General features: G+C 37.4%; 1 protein-coding gene across 1 annotated transcript in view; it reads left to right on the top strand.

Moving 5' to 3' along the window:
* The window catches only part of ERICH1 (glutamate rich 1), a 65381-nt gene that overhangs the window by 19464 nt on the left and 28865 nt on the right, over positions 1–17052 (top strand). Inside the window, exon 3 of the mRNA XM_066179830.1 lies at positions 7928–8062. Coding sequence (XP_066035927.1) covers positions 7928–8062 — 135 coding nt within the window. The remainder of the gene's footprint in view (positions 1–7927; positions 8063–17052) is intronic.

The raw sequence follows: 17052 nt of genomic DNA on the forward strand, positions 1-17052 counted from the left end.
AAAATGTTTCTCATGAGGTCTGCAGCTCTGTGATTTCTTTACTTTGTTTTTTGTTGACATTTTAAAATCTCAGTAATTATTTCTAATAGCTTTATAGCATATATTCAAAAGCGACATGCATGCTTCTAACTAGAGATCTGCTAATTGTAGAATTGACTTTTTCACAGAATCACAGAATGTGTCAGATTGGAAAGGATCACAGTGGGTTATCTGATCCAACCCCCCTGCTCAAGCAGGGTCATCCTAGAGCACATGGCACAGAATTTCACAACCTCTCTGAGCAATCTGTCCCAGTGCTCAGTCACCCACCCAGCAAAGAAGTTCTTCCTCATCTTCAGGTGGAACTTCCTGTGCATCAATTTCTGCCCATTACCTCTTGTCCTATTGCTTGGCACCACCAAGAAGACCCTGGAAATGCTTTCTTGATGCCCTGTGTTTTAGATACTTACACACATTGATGAGATCTGCTCTCAGTCATCTTTTCTTGAGGTTGAACAGGCCCAGCTCCCTCAGCCTTTCCTAGTACAAGGAAATGGCCTCCTTAGTCTCTGACCTTTTTCTTGGTGAGAATTCTAACTACTTTTTATAAGACTTGGAATTTACTGATCAGTATTTAGCATCTTTCTTATAAAAAATGAAAATTTCAGAGTTGCTGGAGGAGGATAATTGCTTTCAAGTGAAAACATAGTGTTCAGTTTGTCAGTATAAAGCATTCTGTGCCACTTTTGATTTTTGCTTTCTCCCTGATTCTGAAAAAGGAATTTGCAATGCAGAGACCCTAGCCAGGGTTTTGCATCTTGTGGAGGCAACTTAAACTTTTCTTCTCCTTCATTTATTTAAGTAAGAAGTAGTGAGGAACGTTACCAAACTGTTGTTAGTAATAGATTTTAGCTTTCTAAAAAAGCTGGAATCCATGTTATGCTCTCTGAATGGGAAAAATACAATTTACTCCCAATTCATTAAATAAAAATGTGAACATCTTCTCAAATGTAACATATCCCAGCATTGTTATCTTGTATGAGGAATTCATGCCAAAAACCAGTACAGCTGTGTGATTAGTTTGTATTCCTCTTATTTGTTCCACTGAAGTTATTGATGCTGACAGTGTACTGTATTTCAATCATCACTAGGACAGTAGGACTGTGTCCTTCCTCATACTAATCCTGTCTTCCTGCAGCCATTTTACTGTAGAAAACTTAAGCTACTGACGGAAATGGCTCGAAGACAAAACTTGTCTGAAAACTGCATGAACTGCCCTGCCTTTTAATTGATCAAATTGATGAAGTGCTTATGGTTGAGAAATTAAATTCTAGCAGTACTAAGTGCAATAAACAACTTTAGAGACTTAAACAATTCAGTTTTGCTTTAGTTAATTACTTTGAAAATCTGTCTATTGTGAATAAGCTAAAGAGCAATAGAGGTTGTAATTATTATACAATAAAGTGTTGTCACACACTCTTACAGTCTTTTCTCAAAGGTTTAAAAGTTCTCTCATTACATGGTATATTACAGTGCTATTATGTTGTGCAAATGGGACAGATGTATCCAGGAACAGAGTATTTGGCTGAAGCCCCTGGTGGCTGTGGTAAAAACAGTACCCAGCCAGCTTTACAAGCCAGTATAGCTACATGCTTTAGGGGAATATAGAAATCTGGGGTTCAGGGGAGAAGGGAAAACAATTCCAAAACCCAGCCTTAAAAAACTAACTAATCCAAATCTCACAAGGAAAAAACAAACAAACAAAAAAATCCCCCTCTCTATGCTCAGACTGAGTGGGATACATGTATAATATCTGTAACTTTCATTTGTGTCAGAAACAGTTCTGTTGTTGTCTCCAGTTCCTCTAAAAATGCTTTTGTGGGTTTTGGAGGGGTTGTTTGCTGCTGGTTGGCAGATTCCTTCCTTTTTTTAGTGTTCTTATGTATATATGTTTACTCATTCTTCTCTTGTATGTGCTCATTTCAAACAGCCTAGCTGTCATAGGGAGAGCTGCTGGCCTCTGTGAGACTCCAGAGCAATTCAACAAGTAGCTCACCTAACACAAGTGTAGTGTTTGCCTAGGGTAGAGTAGAAAATGCCAGCTTGAGCTCTAAGTGTTAACAAGCTCTAAACCCAAACTAGTCAATTGCAGGAAAACTAATTGTTTTGGTAAAGGAAATGGAAAAATGGCTTGCTTGAGAACTTGATCAAATAGCCTTGTTTCAGCTAGAGAATGGCTGATAGTATTAAATTGAATTGAACTGCAGTCTAAGAAATTTGTGTTAGCATTCCCACTGTCTGCCTTGACTCCCTGTTTGAAATAATTTTCATACATTGATGACAAAAGGGGTTGTGTGAGACACCACTCCTGCTCCAATTTACACTGGGGAGTTTATCACTTCAGCTGCTATTGTCAAAATCATGGTTATTCAAAGTCAAATCCTGCATTTGCTGCTGTTGCACGAGCTTTCTTTCTGCTTGTGTTTCCTATCAACTCTACCCTCTAAAAATTATTTGAAAAGTGGAACTGTTTATAATGTGAGGTTGGTACCGCACTATGTTCTGAGCAAATTCTTTTCCATGACATTTGTGCTTTCCATTGTTTTTTACACAAGTGAGAGTGGACTATTACCAATAACTTCCAGTTACGGAATAGAAGATGTGAGTTTAAGGGGGCAAAAGCTTTAAAAACTTAAATTTTGTTTGCTTTTACTCGTATGAGCACATCTATTTATTTTCTGGTCTTGTTTCAGGTACATTCCAGTAATGACATAATCACTTCATCAGTGAGGATAATTAAGTAATTGCAACCTAGACATGGCCTTTTAGATTCAATGTCGTTGCATTTTTTTTAAAGGATTGATTAACAGGGATATATTTGGCTTTTGAGAAGTGTGTTGAGCAAATAAGATCTGCAGCAGGAGAAGTAATTAAGCTGGGTACCAGCAAAACATAAAGACAACCTTATGTTCCTGTTAATACAACTAGAAATCTTAGACATCTAATCAAAATATTGCATATAGTCATATACTGGGGCATATAAGGGACACATATACCATTTTGCTGTATAGTCTGTTTCATCATTACCTCCTACATTCAACTTACAGTAAACAGCAAATTTTAATTCTACCATCTGCCTGTAGTCAGATTTGCCTCTGAAAAGTGTTCTGTTTCTTGCTTTCCTTAATCAGTGGTTTTCCATGTTTCACTCTTTTTTTGTTTTTATGTTTTATCATGCTTTACTCTTTCTTTGTTTTATGCTTAGTTTTCATCTTTTTTTCCAAGAAAATGTAGATATTTTAATAGTTTATAGGTAAAAAGCAAAAACGCCTTCCCCAGATCATGAGTGAGAACAAGAGTAAGAAAGATTTGTACTTAATCAGTTTTTTCTCTGTGACAAAGAATGTCTGCTACTCATAATGTAGTGAAACTGAAGCTGAGTTATAATGGTAAGTGCTGTCTCCAATAAAATGAGCTATAATACAGCCTTTCTACATGTCTGAAAAATAAACTAAATCTAAGAGTTAGTGTACATGTGGGAGGTAGTGAGGGAGATAAATGTGAGCTCTCTTGTTCCCTGTTCTTTATTAATTTCCATTTCCAAGTTTGGGCCTTGTGAAATGTCTTTATTGACCTCAGTTTCCTTTTGAAGTTTCTGTTTTTCAACAAGCTGAAGGAAAACACCATGATGAAGAAGTACTTCTGAGGATTTTCTCATTTTGTTTTCTTCTTTCAGTGCTCTGTATCTAGTCTAGTATCCTCTGTAATCTACATTTTCTCTTTTCAATGAACTGAAGAACTTCTGGGAATGTGAAGTGTCAGAAGGGAAGTTGTAATGAACTGGCTTGAGTTCCAACATGCTACCAGGCACAAGTGGTATATACACTAAGAACTGGGAGCAGTCTTCTGTAATATGGCTAGGATTCTAAAAGATAATACCCTGGGAATGAAGTGAAAACATGTTTTTCTTGAATAGCAAGGGATTGTGGACTTATTTTTGTGTAAACATAGCTGAATAAAGTATCAGAAATTAAGGTCAATCAAAAAATTCTGTACTGCTGTCTGTACTAATATGCTGTAACCATTAGTGGTATAAAAAACAGGATTGGAATGAAATAAGTGTACTGTACTGCTTCCCCACAATGTTCTCCAACAGTTGCTGCTTAAGGATTTTCTGAGCCAGATGACAACATGTATCTAATTAATTATAAGACTTTTTTAAAATCACTTTATTATTTAAATGTATATAGTTGTGCAATTTAGAATAGAACTTTAAATTTTGACATTTTACTTTGCAACTCTTGTCCAGGATTTGTGTCCTGGCTTTGTAGATGCTTGTCTTGCTAGTCAATGAAGGGGAAAGTTACTGTGTACAGATAATGAGGTGTATTGTGTTCCTTGGGAATTGTCAGAGTTTTGGGGTCATAGTCTCACTTGTATGCAATGAAAAGGAGAAATAGCTATAACAAGGTCATATTCTAGCTTACATAATAAGTAAAAATCATACTTTATACAAAAATTTTAAGGGAAATAGCAGACCTCATTCAAGCCTTATTTTTGTCCCGGTCATATTGACTGTAACACCACACAGAAAATGCCTACTACCAATAATGACTTTTGTAGAGGGTACTACACTGAACTACTCAGACCTTGTATTTGATTTAGCATCAATTTCTCATTTCCTGTTTTTGATGGTTCAGGAATGGTACTCTCCAATTTAGTACTCCCACTAAAAAGTAAACCACCAGCTGCCCCCCTCCCCTTCCCCACTGGGAGACAAAAGGCAGAGATCATAGATCAAGATAAGAACAGTTTACTGGAAACAGCAATGAGATAAGAAAACAATCGGTAACAGCAATAATGCTAATAACAATAATGTACAAGGAGAGGGTGATTTACCTGCAAAATGTTCATTAAACCCGGGACACTGAAAAACAATGACAGCTCCTCTGCCTGACATGCATTCCCTGTGACTGGAAAGGAGCAGCTTTCTTGTTGGAAGCAAGAGTCTCTTTCCTCAGCCCCTGGGAGGGGATGTAAGGTGATACTGAGTAACATTGGTTGGTGTCTTGGCCATGTCCTCTGGGCACAGCACAGGGCAGCTCAGAACTCCTGCATCAAGTACTCTGGTGGGCCCAGCCCACCCAGCAGCTGTGACTGCAGGCGTGTGCCACTGCACCTGGCTGCTGTGAAAAATCATCAGCTGTCCTGGCCAGAACTAGGACACTGTGCTTTTCAATAAAGACTTATTTTTGGGGATGAACTCTTTCCATCTGTTTTGAAAAGTGATAACTGGGTGTATCCAAGAGGTAATTTTGTGGAAAAGATCACACTCTTGTTAAGATTGGGCTAATTTACAGTTGTTGGTGGGGGTGTGCTGCAGGATTTTCTAGTCTGACTTTGGTTCTCTGCTCCTATGAGTTCTGCCCTATGGGACTGTAACTTCTGTGAGTTACCAAAGCTTTCTGAGTTGCAGAGAAGCACTTCACAGGTAAGACAAAGTTTCTGTCTGATTGAAAAACTGTACAGGGTGCTGATGTTCAGTCACTGGCAGTGGGACTTCTGTGAGGAGAGGTTGGGAATGCCAGCGTTGTAAATGACCTTTAGCTGTTGGGGCTTTTTTTTCGTAAAATAAAACTTCAGAAATGGGATTCATGACTTTTAAGTAGTAAAAGGGAAGCATTCTTTAGTATCTCTAGTATCTGATTATATTATTAATCACAGAAGCCTCTTTATGGCAGTTTTATAAGCTCAGCCATTTTCTTTGCAGCAATGTTTGACTTTATTACTAACCCATTTCTTCTAGGCCCAAGGAGACTCTGGCCCTAGGCTGCAAAAATCCATATGTAGATATGGTAACAGTTTGGTCTGACATACTTGCACAGGATTAGCAAAGACTAATTCTTGATTTATGGGTTTGAAAACTTCTTAAAGATGTATCTGTTGTGAATAAATATGTAATTTGGAGACTCCCATTTAAAGAGGTAAAATTAAAAAATATAGTCATGAGTCATCATTCATTTCTATAGAAAGAATTGTAACTGTTCTTCCTCGTAGGACTGCGTGTTACAGATGGTCCCTCAAATTCTCTTATGTGTAACTATTTTGTCTGGGAGGTTATTATCCCAATATAGCTACTGCTTACATGATTAAAAGATTTAAGTTTTTCAAGACTGTTGTAAATTAAGTTTAATGTTTTCCTGATCATCTTTGTTTTACAAAACCTAAGTAAAAATGGAAAAAAGGGGAAACTTGAAATCCTTCAGAAGGGAATAACTTAAACATTTATGCATCCTTATAATTTCAAACCCTCACTAATTAGCACTTCATCATTAATCAACATGGATGAGGGGGAAAAAAGGTCCATGCAAGTACTGCCAGTTCAATGATTTGGCATCATCTACACAGAAGGGATCTCTGAAGAATTATCCCTGTTAATTTTAATTTTTCCAAATCACATAGTTGCTCTTCATCTTGCTGTATGTCTTCTGTATCATCAATACTGTAAACTTTCTGCCTCATTCAAGAAAAAGACAATACTATTCCAATGTGTTTTCAAAACAGATTTATTCCCTCATGATGAAAACAATGGTGGTGTTTTCAGAAGTACTTTGACTGTTCAGAAATGTACTTCATTGTTTTTCAAGTAGACTGTCGGAGAAATGTCAATGCATAGTTAAATTCGATATTGGAAATACAGAAGTAATTCTCATTCGGGATCTATCAGATGCAACCCCATTTTAAATATCTAGGAATTAATCCAACCGTAGTTGCACATCACTGCACTTCAGTGATTGATTGGCTCATTGGGATCGTCTAACAAGTTTGTGCTGTAAGGAGGTTGATTGTGTCCACCTGCCAGAAATGTTTTTGTTGTATATAATTTTAATAGCTCACTCTGTGTTTTAAAGGGACACATTGCCCCCAAGAAGGGAAGGCTAGTGCTATGTCTGTGCTGCGTGTTAAAAACCCCAACAAAACAACAATAAACATAACCTAAAAAGCCCAACAATCCAAAATTAAAAAAACTTCACACTGAGCTATCTAAAACTACATTGCAACGTCTGGAGACCCCCTGAAATCCTGGCCTTCTGGAAGGGTTTTTTTCTCACTGTGGTTAGTCTCTGTTGTCACTACTCTGGTCAGAAATATGGTCTGGTTTTGCATGAATGGAGCAGAGATGTGTCTCTGTCACTTCTTGATGGTGAACAAATGAAGTTTCTACTGCTGCTCCTGAAGGTACTTTAAAATACCTTTCAAAGGGGAAAGAAATCATGAAAACAGACCGCTGCCATCACCACAAATAGTTTCCTATGCAATGAGATAGTTGAAAAGCTGGCCCTTGGCACTTCCCCTCCTGCCCTACAAAGAAATAGAGCAGGATGAGGAGGTGAGTCCTCTGGGGCAGGCACTACTGAGGCTTAGTCAAGTGTGACTTTCAAACTTCCTTTGTCTTTGCTCCCTTCAGAGAAGCATAGGCTGTGATTAAACAGTGTGCAGATGGGCAAACCACAGTTTTGTGGGTTTTCTTCCATTGCTTCCATTACTTCCTAATAAGCTTGTATCCATCCATCCTTCCATCTATCCATCTTTTGTGAAGCAGTTCTTAAAGAAATAGTGTCTACTCATGCTGAACGGGGAAAAAATGTTTAGAATCTCTCTTAAAATATCCCTGTAAGTGGAAGCTTCTTCTGAAGATAGGGGAGATTTGCCTGATACAATAGGAAAGAAATGCTTCTGGTGTACAGAACTAACTTGTAGAGTATTTATTTGTAGATGCTACGAAATTTGGTGCAGTTCTGTTGGTCATGGGATATATTCAGTGTTCCACACCTGACCCTCTGTAAGGGTTTTCGAGATCACTTTTTGCTGTAGTTGGGAAAACATTCGAGAAAATCCATATTGAGACCAGTATTGAGTCAGATACTTTGGATTTTCTGTTTTGCAGGTAATGATGATACAGTTATGTCTCCAAGAAGAATTTACACTGTGGATCTTCCTCCGGAGGGTTATGTTGCAGTTACTCCAGATGCTCTTAGTAATGCAGTTTCTGAAAACTCTGCTAGTAGTGCTGAGTCAACAGGTAAGTTTTGTATGGTTGTTACTGTGATGAATTTTTCAGAAGGGAAACTTCTTAGCAGCTCTTATCAAGTAGATTCAGACTGCAAGAATAAAGTATTTAAACCATTGCTGCCAGTGGGTGTCACTGTTTTGCAATATAAGCAAAATGAGGATGTGCATCCCTATGGGTTCATTTCCATCTTTTGGGGTTTCTAGACTAGATTCAGCATTTGGTGATAGCGATGCAGGGCCACAGATCTTACTGAAGTAACATAGAACCTAACTGAGGACAAAGTCTTTAGCTCCTCCCACTCAAGTGACACGTACATTCATATTCTGCCTGCTAACGGTCATATTATTTTTAGGAATAAATGTCTACCCTTGATGTTTTGAGGAATTGGGTAAAGGCTTAACAGCCTTTCAAATTTGCCTCTCTCAGAACAGGTATTCATCATTGGAGTTGGTAGGGGGGGAGGTATCAATCCTTTAATTTTGAAAGGCTTTCTGATGAGAAACTATGACCATATAATTCAGAAACAATATTTGATGTTGTCAAAGTATACAAGAGAAGAAGCACAGAATCTGTAAAGCGGGTTCTCAGTTGACCTCAGTTAAATACATGGTTTTCTGAATGACATTGCCAGAATTCAGTTGATTCTGTCTGTCTTTAGAAAGAAGCCCTAAGCTTAGATAAGACAAATGAATTTAGTTTCTTCAATTGCTGTGTTCCTGTGGATATATATTAGTCCAAAATTGTGTATCATTGTCATTGGCCGCTAGGGACGTTCTATAGTGAAGAAGATACCCAGGCAAGGCAGCTGAAGTAAAACACCTGATAAGCAGCAGGTATTAAACTACAGTATCAATTTCAGCCTGGAGATTGCCTTAAATGCAAGGAAAACCTGAGATATAACTTGCAGATATAGAAAGGCAAATTCTGCTTGTCTTTGGAAACAATACCCATGGGGTGAATTTTGAGCTTGGAAATTTGGTCTACAGTCTGTTCTGGGCTCCAGTCAGAATCTGAATACAAGTAAAGCTACCAAAGTAGCTCAAGGGACTGAAGCAAAATACAGCGTGACTGAGGGCACATCAAGAATATTCTTCCTTGATGTGCATTGGTTTAAAGACCATTTTTGAGTGACAAAGAAGTAACTATCAGAGTAACATAAGAGTAGATCTTGATAGTTTTTGGATTATGAATGAAAAGATGTTCTAATTTAGAGCTTCTAGGTTGTGCTCTTCTCAGTTAGGTAGGATTCATGTTGGGAATCCAGAAGCTGTTTCTAGGTTACCCTTAACTTTGTTTAGTTGCAGAACTGTCTTTGGACATAGATTCAAGCTGCTTATTCTGATCTTGAAGCACCTTTTCTCTCCTTCCATGCCATATAATTTATTATGTCATGTACTTTTCTTTCAGATATTAGAGGAATGCTTCTTCCTTTTTTGTGTTTTGCTGATAAGACTGAATGAAATCTCTCTCAATACTTTGTAGGTAAATTCAGTTTTATACAGGGACTTAAGTTGCTTTTAAATAAAACACTAGCATACTGCTGCAACCAAGATATGTCCTTATTAAGGCATTAGCATGGAACTTTTGTGGCAAATTTACTCAACTGCTGTTTAAAATCTGTGAATAAATCAGATTATGTGTGGTGCATATTCGATGTTGCAATGATACATTATTATACATAATTAGATTTTAGATACATTGCAAAGCAGTTAAGCAGAACAGAATTTAGAATTGAGTTATGTTGTCTCTTTTTAGAGTCATATAAATACCTGCCTGATTATACAGAGGATAAAGTATTGAACAATGACTTTATTTGCTCATTTTTGAATTTAATATTTTCCTTTACTATTTCAAAACAAATGTACTCAACCATTATAGCAGTAAGTAGAGTTCTGATGTTGCTTAGTGACAGTATTGACTGTTGGATGGAGAATGCTGTTAGCTGATCCCAGTTTCACTGTTCAGGAAGAGTAAGTTTTAGGTTTTAGTCACTTTTTAAACAGTTAACAAAGGATCTGGAATTCTGGGAGACTTACTTTTGGATTGGTTTGTTATTTGGCCTTGCACGTTGCACAAAGTTTTTTGTTATATTTTGTAATGCACATTTGCTATGTGCACTTTGCGCATAGAAGCAAGAAAAAGTAAGTTTGAAGGGGAGGTTTTTAATCTGTGGCTCATTTTGCAAGGTAGGTTTGACTATAGATCTTATTCTTACCAGGTATTTACCTAATTATTTTTAAAAACCTCCTTATAGGGATATTTTTCTTACATTCCCTTTTTTACTCGCTCTAGTGTTTAACTACACTTTAATGCTAGATCTTTCTTGCTGCAGTTTAGACCCTTATTTGTTCTCTCTAAATCAGGATTGCAGAATTGAAGATCTGTGCTAATCTTGCAAGGGTGAGGGGACATGGTTCACTTTACTCATGTATGTTATTTAAGCATACACTTAAAATCTATTGCAGGATGAAGTCTGTGATTTCAGGCAGTGTTCATAAAATATAAAAGGAACATCTTAAGCACTTAGTTTGCTCACCTAGGTTTAATTGTATATCCCTTATTTAGATCTTCTTTGAAGGGATAAAGGAAAGCTCTAATGAGAACCTTTGACACTGAAGGAAAAAGAGGGTGCATGCATGACTGTATGTGAATATTTTACATATATAAAATAAATCTGTAATGTTTAGAATTGTCCCAGGTATTCTCAAAGGACAAGCTCCATAAGGTGAAGTTGAGATTTGGTGTATGCATTGTTTTAATCCTGATACTATCTCTATGATGTATTTTGTATGGCAACAGGTAATCTTCCACTGTGTTTCCTAAAAATTTGAGCCTGTTGTTTATGCACTGGGTAAGAAAAGGTTCCTGTGCTATCCTTTTCTAGCTCAGAACTAAGCGGAATTAATGATGTGGAAATTCAACAAAAAGAAATCTGACTCAAAAATTAATTTCATTCTTTATCAGACTTGTCTCATGAAAACAGTATGACTCTATTTTAGGATTTAAATTTTTCAGTTATACGTCACTGTGATTTGCTATGTCCTCTCAATAAATTAAGAAAAGCAAATATGAGTCTATCTGAATGAATATTACAAGATTGGCAAGAGGAATAGATGTGCCATGGCTGGCATTTCATTGTGGTAGCTTAGTCTGTGGAAGACTGAAATGTTCAGCCACTAAAATATGTATTTTGACATCAGCTGGTTTTGAGAAACGGTTTAAAAGTTGAAGTTAATTAAAATTACAAAATACAATAATTTCTTGTGAGCTCTAAAACACGTTTGAGTTTTTCCATTATTATTGTTGTTTAAACTGCTAGTTCCATTATGGTTGATGTTGTCAGGATGAAATTAATGATGTCCAGAATAACTTCTGAACAAAAGAGGAGAAGAAAATTCAAGTAGTCCCTGACGTGTCTGTAGCATCTTGATTCACCTAAAGGCAGCCGTTTCAGAGAGACTTAATGGTGCTTAAACTTATGTTGGTTTTTAAGGAGATGCTATTATGAATCATATGTTGACTACTTACATTCTTGGCAGGTGGTTGGGGATGTGATACATCACAGAACTGATAGACTCAGCACACCAAGGGAGCAATATGTTTTAAGCAGCTAAGGTCAGCAGCAAACTTTTTTTGCTGATAGGTAGCACCAGTTGAGAAACTCCAGCATTATGAATCTATTTGTAGCCTTCAAACCAGAGAAATCATTAGACAGTTTAACTTAATTTTCTGTACCTGTTGAGCTCAGCACTTTGCATTTAGAAGAAACCAAACCCAAAAAAGCTATTCACATTTCAAAGATGTCACAGACACTCCACTACTTTCTAGTACTAACTGTTAATTGGTCTCACTCTTATTTAATAACATGAAAAACAATTGAAAATTGCTTTTTCTGCCTTTCTCCGTTGAAATGAAGGGCCTCCATTAAGCAGAATTTTCTTCCTACAAAGAAGCACAGTAATCAAGTCACCATCAATCTTTTTGATTAAACACATTCACTTGTGCATTGCTCTAAGATACTTCAATCCTCAAGTCACACTTAGGTATCACCCTTTTCACAGCATCTTTCTAAAGAATATAAACTCCACTACTGCATGTAGTATTTGTGTTTCTTTACCCTTTAAAAGACTAGTTCTCTATCAGTGTTTTATATATGTTTTCAGATTAATCAGGGGATGTGACAATGGACAAAAGTTACCAGAAAGAGTTCATTATTCTTCTGGTTTAATTCCACATCAGCTCATTCATGTATATAGTTATCTCAGTGATATTACAATAAATAATTGTTTGTGTAGGGCTTCTTAACTGTAAATCAAAATGTTTAACAGTACTCAGTGATACCTATTTTAAATAAAAGAGTTCAGGAAGGAACTCAACATGAATTAAACTCAACTTCTCTTGAAAACAAAGGAGTTTAGGAACACTTAAAATTGCTTTTCTGAACCTTATATGTGAGAGAAAAAGCTATGAAAAAACCTCCTGCAAATCAGGCTGTCTTATAGTGCCTTCTGTCAGCTGCTGCTTCACTGACTGTCTAGAGTCTTGCGGCAACTTCTGTGCGAATATCCAAGGCTTATAACAAGACTAATTGAGGGAATTGTGGCAGTTTCAGAGTAAGGATTCTGCATTTGCAAACTAAAAATAATAAAAATCTTTCCAGTTTTGTTCATTTTTTAATAGAATAACAAGCCTAATAAAGGATTCTTATGAACAAAAGTCCTATCTAATTCATTACTTCATTAAGTATGCCTGAATAATGAAAGATGCTACAGTACTGCTGTTAGTATGATGGCCAGTGTTTTGCTACACAGATGCACCAAATCATATTTCAAGTCATAGCATAAAGAAGTTAGTGGGATTGATATACAGACGTGTAGATTTTTTTTTTTTTTTTTACAACTTGCTGGAAAGAAACTCTTTTACTGTTCTGCCTTCAGCTACTTTTATAACTCTTTGAGGTTTGCTTCTCTTTCCTTGTTTTGTCGGATTCGTTGGCATGATCTTTCCTTTTCTAGTAAGGGTGGCATGGACTTGCAGGTTGAAAACTTACTTGTGAACGAGTTATTACTTTAAAAACTTGGTTTCAATAATTCAGCAAGGAAGGAGCAATGATTATATGGTTTGGGCTTTTTTGTATTTCTAACAGTCAGGCTAAGTTTTTGGGGTTTTTTTAATTGATTGATTGATTCAATTAAATTGTAGTTAATTTTGGGTGTTCCGTTTTTAATTCTCTGCCAGTTTGGATGTCACTGTTTAGTATTAAAACAATTTATCTTTACATGATAAAATTATAGGTGATAACATTCTGTAGTTAAGCTTTGTCCTTGCAGAAATCAACGTATCACTCCCAGTTTGTGAATGGCAGACTTTTCTGAGCCATCAGCAGCTTCAGGAATTCTGATGTGTATGTCATCATCAAAAAGCAAGCTGTAGCAACAACACCTCTGTTGAGCCTGTTACTATGAGCTTTTTAAAAATGTTTTGGTGTTTAGAGATTAATTAATAACTTGGAAGGAGAGATGCCTGTGAGGTTAAGGAACTTTCTTCTCTACAGCCTGTTTCTTCTTCAGCTTAAGTGCACTTGACATTTTGGAATCAGTTACAGTGAAAGATGCCACAAACAGAGATGTAGGACTGCTATAGCTGAAGAATTCTGTACTTCAGATGTCTTTTCCTTCAATGTCCTCTTGGCAGACCTTATATTTGTTGATACATGCAATGACATCCCTTAATAGATAAAATCACCACAGTTTTCTTTCTCAAATTGAATAAGATTAAATAACCATTTTTATTTTCAGAGTTCAGATAAAGTATTTAATCATTAATTAAATCTGACTTAACTTTTAGAAAAAAAAGAAGTCTAGATCCAGTAATGTTTGTATGTACACTGACATTGTTACAGGTTGATTGCATCACTGGAATTATATTATAAGTTAAGAAAGACCTAAATCAACTTCTCTAGTACTGCTTTGGAAAATTTTTGATTTTTTTTCTATCTGAACAGGAGAAGATTTCCTTTTTAAATGACACCTGATTTAAGAATTGTCAAGAATTCTAGTTATGTGTTTAACTTTTATCATACTTAATTTTAAGGAATTAAGTGTATACTTGAAAGAAGATACTTGCTTATGTACTTGAGTTGCAAAACCTGACTAGTGTGATGCCATCTTCTTGGAAGTATTTCTAGTGTACTGAATGTGATACAAATTATAAATATTAAAGGTGTAGCTTGGGTAGGCACTTAGGAAACCACTCCAGACTACCAGTGTCCTGGAGTAGTGTTACAGGGAAATTCTGTGCTCTGTCAAGCAGACAGCTAGAATGGAGTAATCACTTCTCTCGACTTCATAGCAAACAAGTCTGAACCTCCTGAAGACAAATGTAGAATTTGCCAAGAAATTCACTGCTGTCCACTGAGGATTTTAAACACAGGACTGGGCTATCAATTGAAGCTGTAAGAATGACTCACTAATTTAGGTTTACATACAATGTAGAAACCAGTTATTTCTAACTACCACTATCTGCAACTATTTACATTTTCTAAATGCCAGTATATTCACAAGCATATGGGACTATTGCAGAACGCATGGTACAAATTATGTGTTTTTAATGTCACTGAAGTCTTCAGTATTTCTTGTGATCGTTTCTGACGTTAAGATGTTGGTAGACCTCACCAAAACAAACAATGCAGCAAAACTAACACCCCCACCCCAAACTCCCAAAAAACCCTCTGGAAGATGGCTTTGAAAGCCAGATGGCAAAGAACTCTGCCCCAGATATTTAGCTCAGATTTGTGTTTGGTGCTGGGAAAGAGTGTAAATGCTGAAAGTGTATTAAGGAAAAAAAAATACATGGTAATGTGATAGACTAGTAATGCTTTACTTTTGCAGTGGCTGCATGTTAGTGGTTTATTAAAGATCCTTGATGTATATTTTTGTAACTGTAAATAAAGTACATGTTTAGATGCTGTATTAGTTTCTGCATGCGTCTAAAAAAGCCTCAGGTATTTCAATAAGAAATATTTACCTTTGAAATAAGCTTTCATTATTATATGTTGCTGTAGTGCAGAAAACAATGTACCCCTAATCCTAGTGTAGTGCATAGATTCTGGCTGGATGCCAAACACCCAGCAAAGCCTCACTCACTCCCCTCTGCAGCTGGACAGGGGAGAGAAAATTTAACAAAGGGTTCATGGGTTGAGATAAGGACCAGGAAAGGTCACTCACCAAATACCATCACAAGCAAAACAGGCTTGAATTAGAGATATGAAGTTCACAGACTCTCCAAAGAGAATCCATCTTGCAAGCAATAGCTCTCTGGACTGCTGCAGTGTGAATCCATCCCATGGGCAGCAGCTTCCCTCAGACTGCTGTGGCACGGGTGACTCTTCCACAGGGTGCAATCCTCCAAGGACAGGTTGCTCCAGCATGGGAGCAGGGGCCCTCTCTCCACAGCCCTCCCACGGACTTGCTGCCTCTTCTCAAGCATCCAGATGCTCTGGTGTGTGCTCCTCCATGGACTGCAGGTGCATCTTCATGGGCTGCAGGGGCACAGCTGCTTCACCATGGTCCTCACTATGGACTGCAGGGCAATCCCAGCTTTTGTGATTGGAGCACCTCCTCCCTCTCCTTCTGCACCTTCATGTCTGCAGAGTTGTTCTTCTCACATGTTCTCATCCTACTCTTCTCTGGCCCAAATTACACCTATGCAGCAACTTTTTTGTTTTAATTTGTTCTTAACTAGGTTATCATGCAGGCATTGCCACCATTTCTGATTGACTGTCAGAATGGACAATCCACATCTATCTTTGGAGCCATCAGGTATTGCATCTGCTGGACCCTGAGGAAGATTCTCGTGGTTTCTTATGGAAGCAACCCCTGTAGCCCACCCCCACCACCAAAATCATGACCATGCAGACCCAATACACCTGGTTTATTCCTTTCCATTTTAACAAAGTAGTGAGAATGCTGGGCTGGTTCCCAGAGGAGAGATGCATGCTTAAGCAGAATAAGAATTCACCAACAAGTTCATGTTTAATGAGACATGTTGACTCTGGTGATTTCCTTCACTTTCTGTGGTAGTTCTTTGACCTTCAGCTTTTCTTATTCCTTTGTGCTACAATTGGTGTCTCAAATGGAATCTCTTCTTGTTACATGTCCATAAGTCTGGAAGTAATTTGATTAAAGTAGGTTCTCTAGTCAGGTGACAGTATGTGTAGTAAGAGGAGAGGGAATTAGGGCCATTATCTCTGACTCTTGTTTTCTTGCTTTTTGTTTTATTTCAAATTACAGTGATGACAAATATTTTTGTTGAGCATCCTGTCCTATAATAATAAATAGGAATCTCAAAGAAAGAAGAGGCACTGTGACTTTCTCTTTTCTCCTCTTTCCCTACTGAACATCATTTTTCCCTTCTTTCTCCCTACCAGCTGAGTCACTTCACCCCTTTCAGCTGGAGCATGCTCCCTCTTTCTCCTCCCTTGCAGCTGTATTCCAGGCTTCTGTTGTCATAGTGACAGTAAGGCACTCACTTTTCCTGAACAAGGAAAAGAAATAGAGAGCAGCACCAACAAGTGTTGCTCTTTAGATCCCAGCAAAAAAGCCAACACTGTTGCTGCCTCACTTGAGCAGACACCCAACACTTTGGAAATCTGACACTGCTTGACTACTTTCACCTCCTTGTTTCATAATAAAAACGGTAATCAAGACCTAAGCTTGTGTAGTTAAATCTTTATGGAGTAGCAGGGTAAAGTCAGTATGGGGCTAGATAAAGGAGAAAGGCAGAAGGTAGCTGGGTCTCTGTATGCAAGTGCTTCAGGGTTCTGAATCTTAGTTCCTCATGTGTTGAAGCAGGGAATTTAATTGGTTTGTAGATCTTGGGATATTTCTGATCACATGATATTTTCATTTGGGTTATCAGTTGTATAGTTGGTTGCATGGAAAATTCTAACTTCCACTGCTCTGCTATTGCTGCTGTTGCCTATGAACCTGTTGGTATTA

Source organism: Chamaea fasciata, unplaced genomic scaffold, assembly GCF_029207755.1.
Source record: "Chamaea fasciata isolate MVZ Bird 193981 ecotype frontalis unplaced genomic scaffold, bChaFas1.0.hap1 SCAF_3, whole genome shotgun sequence".
NCBI lineage: Eukaryota > Metazoa > Chordata > Aves > Passeriformes > Sylviidae > Chamaea > Chamaea fasciata.